An 11,178-nucleotide genomic window follows, 5' to 3' on the forward strand; every position below is an offset into this window, starting at 1 on the left:
CTTGGGCTGGTATAGGGAGATCTAATTGAGAAAAATGCAATAACTTTAATAGTGGAAACATCCTAAAGCATTCAACCTCCTGAGCCAGCTGAAAATAACTAACACTAAATATATAATTTTTTTTAAATTGGAGCACTGCAATTATGTGCTTTATTACAAGCTTTGAACTGAATTTAAAACCAGAGCATCTTGCCGAAATGCACATGCTTCTTCCTCGTTATCACATTGCACTCAAATAGTTGCGTTTCGGGGTCCAGTACAACCTAGTATTATGTAGATACTGAGACATCATCTCCCTGCTTATTATGGCAGATACAGAGGCATCATCTCCCTGCTTCTTATGGCAGATACTGAGGCATCATCTCTCTGCTTATTGCAGTGGTAGACACTTGCAGTTAAGTGGATGTAGAGTGAGTCAAATCTTTGTGGATATTTATTTTTGGTAGGAATTGAGGGATGTGGATCAAAGGTGAGTAAATGGACTTGAGGTTTAGGATAAGCCATGATCCAAATGAATGGCCAGACAGGCTCAATGGGATGAATGACCTACTCCCCATTCCTGTGTCCCCAAGTGGCTACAATGAGAGTCAAGGTGCTGTAGGTGCAGGTACATTTTTGTACACAGTAACATTCTAAACCACAAAGGTACCAGTTGGAGTTCTATGATCAGTGGCCCCATGTTGGCAGTGGAGTACAGGAAAGATGGCACCATTCATGCTCGAAATCCCTCTGTGATCATGGAGAGTTAAAAAAAATTATGCCTCATGTCTATTAGGGCAGCACGGATTGTGGATTATGGATAGCAAAATAGCTTCACAGCTCCAGGGTCCCAGGTTCGATTCCTGGCTTGGGTCACTGTCTGTGCGGAGTCTGCACATTCTCCCCGTGTGTGCGTGGGTTTCCTCCGGGTGCTCCGGTTTCCTCCCACAGTCCAAAGATCTGCAGGTTAGGTGACTTGGCCATGCTAAATTGCCCTTAGTGTCCAAAATTGCCCTTAGTGTGGGTGGGGTTGCTGGGTTACGGGGCTAGGGTGGAGGTGTGGACCTTGTAGTAGGGTGCTCTTTCCAAGGGCTGGTGCAGAGTCGATGGGCCAAATGGCCTCCTTCTGCACTGTAAATTCTATGATCTATTGACACCACTGTTGCAGCCAATATTTTGGAGATGGGTCGGGACTTGCTGTCAAATAATATTTTAACACCGTTTCTACTTGGGAAGCACAAAAGCTAACAAAGTATATTGGCAGAATCTATTTAAATAGTACAATCTCCAGAATGCTTGTTAGGGGAATGACCAGTTTCTGGGGATGGGGAGATGCAGGATTAGCAGTATGTACATGTAAAAATTTCCCTTTTTATGATCTATACAACATGTGCTACTTTTTACTATTTATTTACAATATTGGAAATCTATTTGAAAAGGAAAAGTTTGCAATACTGGGGAAAGAACAGGGAAGTTAAATGAATCAAATAGCTTTCACAAAGCCAGAACAAATAGGATGAGCAAAATGACCCCCCTCAGATTCTGTAAAACTGTTAAGGAATGCAAATAGTGTGGTTGTAATCCAAAACATTTTCTGAGTTTAATGGTTGCCTATGCAGATAATTGGGAGTAAATAATTTGGAGGGTTCTGATAGATAAATGCACATCTTAATGTTCTCAAGTTTGACTCTTTTTGAAATAAACAATCTTACAAAAGGTTAAAATGAATAAACTAGTAAATTTGAAACTGATTAAAGCACGAAAGCAGTGATGAATACAGATTATTATTTCCTACCTCTGCTGCGTCACTTTATACAGATGAGGGCGGGGCGACATGGTGGCACAGTGGTTAGCACTGTTGTCTAACAGCGCTGAGGACCCGGATTCAATCCCGGCCTCAGGTCTCTGTCCATGTGAAGTTTGCGCATTCTCCCTGTGTCTGCATGGGTCTCACCCCCACAACCCAAAGATGTGTAGGTTAGGTGGATTGGCAACGCTAAATTGCCCCTTAATTGGGGAAAAAAAGAATTGTGTACTCTAAAATTTTTTAAAATGCAGATGGGTGCTGCAGGCCTGGTACTTTCACAACAGGAGGGTCAGAAGGAGAGTCCTTAGCGGTTTGCTCTTGCACGCCTCCTAGCTGGCAACCTTAGAGTCACATTGGAAGAGCTCTGGAAACAGATTGCCCACCCACCATCTCAACTGTAAGCCAGGGTTTACCACAAGGGGAGAAAGAGGAGAAGAAATTAGAGGCTAACAAACCCTCAAAACAAAAAGTCTTCAGAAAGATGCTTCAAGAGGGAAGTGATCACATCAGAGATGATTTAGAAAGGGCTGCAGTGAATTAGCTGTAAAGACGTTACTATTTTCACTGCATGCTATGAAAGCTTATGGTCTCATCCAGCCTTTTATATAAATTGCTTACTGCCTTCTTGGTTTGAAAATAAAGTAAATAAATATGCCAGAACTAAAAAATAAAGAATTTGGTGCGAATGCATTTTTTTATTGAGTGAGTTAGTTCCTTTTTCTCTTTAATTCCTGCATTTTGTTTTCTAATTTAAAGCCACAAAGATTTTGAATTTATCTCTGGGACACGCATGCGCAAGTTAGCGCAGGAAGGAGTGAATCCGCCAGAAGGCTTCATGGCAGCGAAAGCTTGGGCAGTCCTAACTGAGTACTACAAGTCCATGGAGAAGGCCTAAATGGGAGCAACAATGAGACGCAACAATTCTTTTAATTGGTAGCAGGGGACCACACACATGGCAAGCGTTCCAGCAACTTCACTGGTGTTAGTTAGGAATCCGTGTCCTTTCTTAAGCTACATCACTGTCTGCACAAGTCTTATGAGCTTTGTTATGCCTCAGGACGTGGAGAGTTGCTGTTTCTACCATTTCGCTTTTCTTTGCAGGGACATGTTTTTATTCCTTTATTTGAAAGGTTGGCATTTCCAGTCCACGCCGGCCGAGCAAATTTCATAGGGGCTTTCGATGGGTTGTGTTTACAATAGGGACAATTTTAAGGTTGTTTATTAACACAAATGGCTTAGCTTTTGGTTAACTATTCTTAAGTTTTAATTGCATTTCTATATTTGGTCGCTGGGTGCACCGTATCGGTAGGTTTGGATTTCTTTGAACCCCCAATTCCCTCGGCTCCAGATCTTGTATTTGGGGGTTTATTTAATCTTTCGTGCTTTTGACTTTGGGGTGGGGGGGGAGGGGCAGGCTCTCCGACATGTACTCCACATGCATACGATTACACAAAGGTCTGAAGAAGGTGGCTAATGATAAGTATACTTTCTGTTCTTCAAGAACAGCAAATCAGCTGACAAGTGGCGGTCCTGCTTGCTGGACCTATATTTGTCATTAACACTTCAAATCAGATAGTTGTCACATCCAGAGATTGCCTCGGTGCCTGGGTTAATATGATCAGCAGGCGATGGAAGCCGGATTTAGAACTCCTATTATATCCAGTGAAATTTACAGGTGGGTTGTCTTTGGGCCAGCTACTTGGGCTGACTTCCTGTGAAGCTCAGCGAATGGCGGTATTCCCAGTGAAGTTCAAAGGTTGTCTCATTTTTAATGAGTGAGAGGTGGGAGTGCGGTGGGAAAACTCGCAAGACTTCCAAACCTACAAAATGCTGAATTATGAGTGTAGTAAAGTCAAGTGGTACGCGTGTGGCATGATTGGTGATGTAATTTGTAGACTTACTAGTTACAATTGCCTTGTTGCATCCGTTGATATAAGAAAGTGCACTTGATGTCTGTCTATGCCTGCAAAATAAAGATTTTGTTCCATTCAATTTAAGGATCTTTGATTGGGACCTGCTCAGTATTCAGGTTTAATTCTAAAATTCATATTTAAATTTTGAAGGTGAAATCATTAAAAGTCTCATGAGAACTTACCTTCTGTTGGTTTGGATTCAGCTTCTCAAATGTTTTGACTGTGTTTGAGGGTTTGAGAGCACCGACCACTTTGGATTCCACTGAAACCTTTCTAACCTGTCTCAATGTTGTATTCCCTCCCACGGCCCGCTGTCCGCTCTGTCCCCATTCCCTATCCCTCATGCAGACACTGAGTCACACTAGGGAATGATTGAAAAGAGCCCTCAAAGTCATATTGGATGCTAACCTTTTTGAGTTGTCTCTGGAATCGTGGAGATCGTTGCAGCCAAGCCATTCCGGTCTCCTCTCCCTCTACCCCCCTCCCTCTCTGTCCCCTCCCTCTCGTTCCTTCCCTCTCCCTTTCTCTTCTCCCCCTCCCTCTCTTACCTGTAACAAAGTGCTGCAAACTCTGCACTAAACTATCCTATCTTTATGTCAGTTTCTCTTTCTCACGGTCTGTTGAAGCTGTGTAGCTTGACTCCTCCTCCTCCTGCTGAGGCAGTGGCTCAGTGGTATTGTCACTGGGCTAGTAATCCAGTGACCCAGGGCAACATTTGGGGACAAGTTCAAATCCCAAGTTAGGGATGAGCCCAGCCAGCAACGCGCACATCCTGTAAATGGATTTTTTTTTTAAAAAGTTGCAGACAGGCAATGTGAAAGAGCCAGGCTGAGAAATACTTAACCAAAAACAACTGTTCAATTCAAAAATTAAATACATGTTTAAACAAATCCATGGGCTGGATTCTCCGTTCCTGCATAAGTGCTGACGCCAATGAGGGATCTGTGGAGTTCCAAGATGGAAAAGTCGGTTCCACACCCACACCGATTCGCCTGGGGCTAGCACCAGCGTGGGGTGAAACACTTGCGGAACACTGGAAAAATGGTGGGGGAATTGCTGAGTCCTGTGATTGACATGTGCAAGGCTGACCAGCTGCAGCTGCGCGGACACCCACACACACACACCCATCACGTCCGAAAGGTTAGCGCCGGTTGTGCGCAACCATCCACCCCACCCTCTCTCTCTCTCTCTCTCTCCCACCATGCCAGACTCTCAACTGTTGAGACTACATATCGGGAGCTCGGGCCATCGGAGGCAGAGCATCATGGGTGGGCCCAATAATGAGATGCGAACGCGGTTGCAACAATGCTGATTTGGAAGGGGCGGATCATTGTGATGCGGCGCCTGCCGCGGTTTTGACGTCGGACACTATTCTCCGCCCATTCGCCATTCCCCATTTTGGTGTCGGGCAGTGGAGAATCCCTCCCCATATCTTTCCGAATGGAATAGAACGATCGATAATCTTTAGTGTCAGAAGTAGGTTTACATTAACACTGCAATGAAGTTACTGTGAAAACCCCCTAGTCGCCACAGTCAGGCGCCTGTTCGGGTACACAAGAGGGGAAATTCAGAATGTACAATTTACCTAACCCGCACATATTTCGGAACTTGTGGGAGGAAACCGGAGCACCCGGAGGAAACACACGCAGACACGGGGAGAACGTGTAGGCTCCGCACAGATAGTGACCCAAGCTGGGAATCAAACCTGGGACCCTGGAGCTGTGAAGCAACAGTGCTAATCACTGTGCTACCGTGCTGCCCATCCTCTGAGAGAAAAAAGCAAAACACTCGTTGGGTAACTTTCATCGTCAGATAGATAATTAATTCCTGTGATCTGTCCTTTCACAGAAATAGCTCCATCAAAAATTCCATGCCAGATTGACAAACCTGCTTCCACCAAGAGATTTCTCTAGATGCTAGTCTCATCCATAACCATTCCAGAGATTTCAAGCAAATTAAGACTGAAGAATATGGTGATTATTGCCTTGGCCAAGCAAGGTTATCACCATTTCTTTTTATTTAGCCTTGTTAGACCCCGTTCAGTTGGATCTGGTGTCATCCACACAAAGCCCAGCCACTTAAAGAATAAAGAAACGTACAGCACAGGAACAGGCCCTTCGGCCCTCCATGCCTGCGCCGACTATGCTGCCTGTCTAAACTAAAATCTACACTTCCTGGGTCCATATCCCTCTATTCCCATCCTATTCATGTATTTGTCAAGATGCCTCTTAAATGTCACTATCGCCTCTGCTTCCACCATCTCTGGCAGCGAGTTCCAGGCACCCACTATCCTTTAAATAAACTTGCCTCGTAGAGGTGGCTGATTGAGTCCGCAGCACTACATTGACTGGTATCCACCACAGAGTCCTCCTGTTGGCCTTCATTTTGGAAAGAATTAAAATTTTAACCAAAATTGCCTTAGTAAGCATTCTTCCAAAAAGATTTCTAGCTTTGCACTGCCTGACAACTCTTATCCCTGGACGTTTAGCTTCTTATGAAGTTTGCATGTGTCTCCTGCCTCCACGGTGCACTGATACTCCCCCTGTTGAAACAACTGTTCTCACGAGAGCCTGTGATCATCTTGTACTTCATCTCCTAATTAAGGTAGAGGTCTAACAGGTAGAGGTACTGGTACATAGGCCCAGCTATTCATATAGACAAAGTATTTATAGGGCTCAATCTAAATGTACTCCCATCTTTGGGTCACAGTAGGATGTGTTGAGTTGTATTGACGTTTTAAATTTTCCCAGATTAACGAGGTTAGCAGTGTTCCATCTACTAGGTGACTCCGTGCTATGAAATGCAATTTCATTGCAATGAATTATTTGATCAGTATAGTTAAATAACACTCTTGGGCAGCAATGCAAACATAACGGGTTTTCTTTTTAAACAGCTGTACAATAATCGATTTTGAAGGATTTTGCCATAAAGCAATTTCTTCCAATTTTGGAATGTGGAAGTATTTTACTCCTATTAACCTTGATGATTGTATTGTGATCGCCATGTTACTGCAGAGTAGAACCGTGCTCAGACCAGGATTGACGAGAGGATATTTTATATGCGGTCTAAAGTTGAAGCCTTTAGTTTTCAGATTTCATTTACGCTAAAGCTCTGTAACGTAACCATCTGTTTTCCATTCGGATCCAAGAGAACTTTTAATGTCTCAGATAAAAGAAATGTTGCTTTGTGATGCAGATAAATTGCCATCTCTTTGTTTGCTGGAGAATAAGGAAAAAGAAAGTGGGCAGCAGACATGACCAATAGCATAAAGTGGGGATTATGCCAATAAATTAAAACCAGAGGTCCCTTGTAAAATCAGCATTAAGTAATCAAATCCTATTATATAAGATACGGTTCAGTGCAAACTCACGGATTGATGCCGTATCTGCAATGGAAATTCTTACTGATTAATAGGAAATGAATGCTAGAAGGTGCTCGTGTTAACTCTATGTGGACTGCATACTCTAGTGAAGTCTGCATTCATTCACTTTGAAGAGAGGAGCTTATAAATGCTTGAAGATAAATACCAGAGACCTAACTGCTTCTGTAATGTTGGAAAATAATTTTGCATTATTCATGGCTCCATCACGCAGGGTAGAAATTCTGCAGTCATAATTAGTCAAAAATAGTGGGCTTGATTCAACTAATTGGAAACAAAGTCTCATAGCAAACGCATTTGGCCGTGTGTCACACGGCTATTCAATGTGACTCGCATTGTGTAAGGGGCCTCAGCGGGGAGTGAACGGCCAAGGCCGCACAAGCACTGTTCTGTGCATGGGAGCTCCGCTTGCCGCAATGCCCCAGTGTAGCGAGAGATCGGGATGCCATTTATAAATAGCGTCCCGATCTTTGAGGCCCCAAAGCAATTCTCAATCCCCCAGCCCGGACGTACCATGGCAGGGTTCCCCAGCCCCCTGCCCAACACTCGTGCAGGGTACCCATGGCCTGATTGCGTGCACACCAAACATGCCAGCTTGACACTGCTGACCTGGTACCCGGCCAGTACTGATGCCACCTTGGCAGTGCCAGGCTGGCACCAGTAATGCCAGGGCACCACCCTGCCCAAAGGGCATGCAGCTGGAGGCATCTGATCACTGGGAGCCCCCCATGAATGCGGCAGCACAGCCTTCAGATGCCTGAGGAACAAAGTGTTTGAACACTGAAATTTCAAGTCCAGCACCAAACTCTCAGTCTACAGAGCAACCGTGGTCCCGACCCTCTTGTATGTGTCAGAAACATGGACAATATACAGCAGACACCTCAAATCCCTGGTGAGATATCCCCAACGTTGCCTCTGCTCAATCCAGCAAAGCCACTGGCAGGTTAGCATACCAATCTGACTACCTTCCCCAGGCCAATATCTCCAGCATTGGTCAGACTCTACTGTGATGGGCATTGTTTGCATGCCCAACACATGACTCCCTAAACACGTACTCTACTCCAAGCTCCCCAACGGCAAATAATCTCTAAGAGGACAGAGGAGATGCTACAAGGACACTCCACTCAGCACATGATAATCAGCAATGGATTTGGGATTATCCAAATTCATTTCAATTAGCACTTGTAGCAGACAATCATCAACTTGGATTCAAACATAAGTCTCAACAGGGGAGATGTTCAAACCAATTGCATCCTTGTCTTTCTGTAATATATCTTGTATAAAATCTGTAGAATCAAATATGTTTTCTGTTCAAAGTGAACAATATAAAGTAGATTTTTAAAAAATCCTCCATGAATCATTTCCTACAAGTGGATTTCCTCAATTTCCAGTGAGATTGGGAAAGAAGAGGATGAGGCAGTCAGCCCTGTGTTGCTGAAGACGTGTAGATTGTTCTGTATTTATAAGATGATCAGGGGAATAGATAGACAGTCAGAGACTTTTCCCCCGGGTGGAACAAACCGTTATAAGGCGACATGAATTTAAGGTAAATGGTGGAAGATATAGGGGGGATGTCAGAGGTAGGTTCTTTACCCGAGAGTAGTGGGGGCATAGAATGCACTGCCTGTGGAAGTAGTTGAGTTGAAAACATTAGGGACCTTCAAGCGGCTATTGGATAGGTACATGGATTAGGGTAGAATAATGGAGTGTAGATTAATTTCTTTTTAAGGGCAGCACGGTAGCATTGTGGATAGCACAATTGCTTCACAGCTCCAGGGTCCCAAGTTCGATTTCGACTTGGGTCACTGTCTGTGTGGAGTCTGCACATCCTCCCCGTGTGTGCGTAGGTTTTCTCCGGGTACTCCGGTTTCCTCCCACAGTCCAAAGATGTGCAGGTTGGGTGGATTGGTCATGATAAATTGCCCTTGGTGTCCAAAATTCTATGATTAACCGAGGACAAAAGTTCGGCACAACATCGTGGGCCGAAGGGCCTGTTCTGTGCTGTATTTCTCTATATCTCTCCCATCCGATGTTGGAACATCTTCTGATAAACTCTTTGGTGCTTAACGAGCTTTCAGAGTGCAACGATTAGCCGGTCAAAATACAGCCCTTTCGTAAGCTGCTCAAATGAAACCGGATCATCAGCAACAGAACTCCACCAGGACCAAAGACCAGCCAAGCACCTGTTTCTGGCTGCAAGTGAGAAAGTAGGAGGATTGGTTCTGTGATTGATGAGCATATCCAACCTTGAGTTACTCTTTAGACGTGCCTTTAGCCGTTCTGTGGGATGCAGTCTTCTTACGGTGGACCGTCTTACAGGAAAAAAATATGATGTGGAGATGCCGGCGTTGGACTGGGGTGAGCACAGTAAGAAGTCTTACAACACCACGTTAAAGTCCAACAGGTTTGTTTCAAACACGAGCTTTCGGAGCATTGCTCCTTCCTCAGGAACAAAATAAACCTTTTCTCAGGAAATGGTAGAATGTTTAGAGCACAGTCACATCCCACAAGCCAGCAAAATCAAGCTGTCATGGTTTAATCAGATTTGTTTTTGTGTCTTGTGGGAGTCTGTTTCAGAGCACTGGATTCCATCACTACTTGCCTCTAGCAACTTGCTAAATATCCAAAATGAATCAAATACTAGGACACGTCTCCAGAGTATTTGACTATATCCAGGTCTTTTGAATCCTCAGAGACAAAGATGATGGAGATGTGAGCCGGCACTTTGGTTCACAGTTCACATAGCGAGAGGCAGAGGTTTAAAATTAAACATTTCAGGCAAGACTAGAACTGAGAAGACGATCCCTGGGGAGGAGTGGATATGTGTGGCAGATTCCAAGCGCAAGCAATTGATCCTGTGCCAATTAACACCTTCCCGTTGGATAGGTATTTGCTGAAATTGCACTGAAGACTAAAGAAACAGCCTAAGATAATGCTGCAAGCATCAGGGTTATTAATGATAAACCTTTGTTCTTTAAATATGTTCAAAACATGTTTGCCTCTCACAATTTAATGGATCAGGAGATGGTTAAATGTCCCTGAGACGGGTACTATTTGATTAGTTTTGGATATCTAACAAAGGCAACTAGTTGGTGAATAATATAATATTTTACAATGTTCAGAGGAAGACCATTGAGCAGCTGAAACCAGTTCCCCTTTTCAATTAGACCAAAGCTGCTCTGCACTTTCAAATTCAATCTTCCTGCCTTGGTTCTGCAACCCTTTATACCTTTGCCTCACATATCAATCTCGGTTTAGAAATGTTCAATTGGCCTCCGGCCTCAACCGCTTCTTGGCGGGAGAGAGTTGCAGATTTCAAGTCCCATTTTGTGTGAAGAGGTGTTTCCTGACAGCGCTTCTGAAATGGCCAAGTTTGAATTTTAAAATTATGCTCCCCTGTTCTGGACTCTTTCCCCCCCCCCACCCCCCAAAGGAAATTATTTCTACCCACCCACTATCAAACCCTCTTAAAATATCTCAATTGCTTAATATTTCATAATCAACGAAAATTCAAGTCTAGCCGATGCAATCTGCTTTCACAATTGTAATCTTTTTGGCCATAATAACGTTCTGGTGAATCTTTCCAAAGCAGAGGTGCAGATGTCGCACCCAGAACTGGGTACAGTGCTGCAGATGCTGTATTGCCAGAGCTTTGTACAGCAGTCATATAACTTCCACCACTTTCCATTCTCGACCGCTTGAGATAATGGTTAACATTCCATTGGTCTTTCCGATTAGTTATTGTATCTGTTGAGTTCAAATCAATAAAAGCGTTGTCTCTGCAGGACGTTCTGACAACTGAAGTGAATTGTTGACATTGCTTGTTTAACATCTTTAAGTGCCTATATTAAGTTCTTTCTGTGATCGCTTTTTGTCATTGTCTCCATGTTTATAATAATCTTTTATTATTGTCACAACTCATTTATTATTGTCACAAATGGGCTTACATTAACACTGCAGTGAAGTTACTGTGAAAGCCCCTAGTCACCACATTCCATCGCCTGTTCGGGTACACAGAGGGAGAATTCAGATTGCCCAATTCACCGAACGAGCACGTCTTTCAGGACTTGTGGGAGGAAACCGGAGCACCCGGAGGAAAC

General features: G+C 43.9%; 1 protein-coding gene across 1 annotated transcript in view; it reads left to right on the forward strand.

Moving 5' to 3' along the window:
- The window catches only part of papss1 (3'-phosphoadenosine 5'-phosphosulfate synthase 1), a 69,191-nt gene extending 65,311 nt beyond the window's left edge, over nucleotides 1–3,880 (forward strand). The window contains exon 12 of the mRNA XM_038792987.1: nucleotides 2,543–3,880. Coding sequence (XP_038648915.1) covers nucleotides 2,543–2,681 — 139 coding nt within the window. The 3' untranslated portion in view covers nucleotides 2,682–3,880. The remainder of the gene's footprint in view (nucleotides 1–2,542) is intronic.
- The last annotated feature ends 7,298 nt before the right edge of the window (nucleotides 3,881–11,178 follow it).

Source organism: Scyliorhinus canicula, chromosome 3 (genome assembly GCF_902713615.1).
Source record: "Scyliorhinus canicula chromosome 3, sScyCan1.1, whole genome shotgun sequence".
Classification (NCBI taxonomy): Eukaryota; Metazoa; Chordata; class Chondrichthyes; order Carcharhiniformes; family Scyliorhinidae; genus Scyliorhinus; species Scyliorhinus canicula.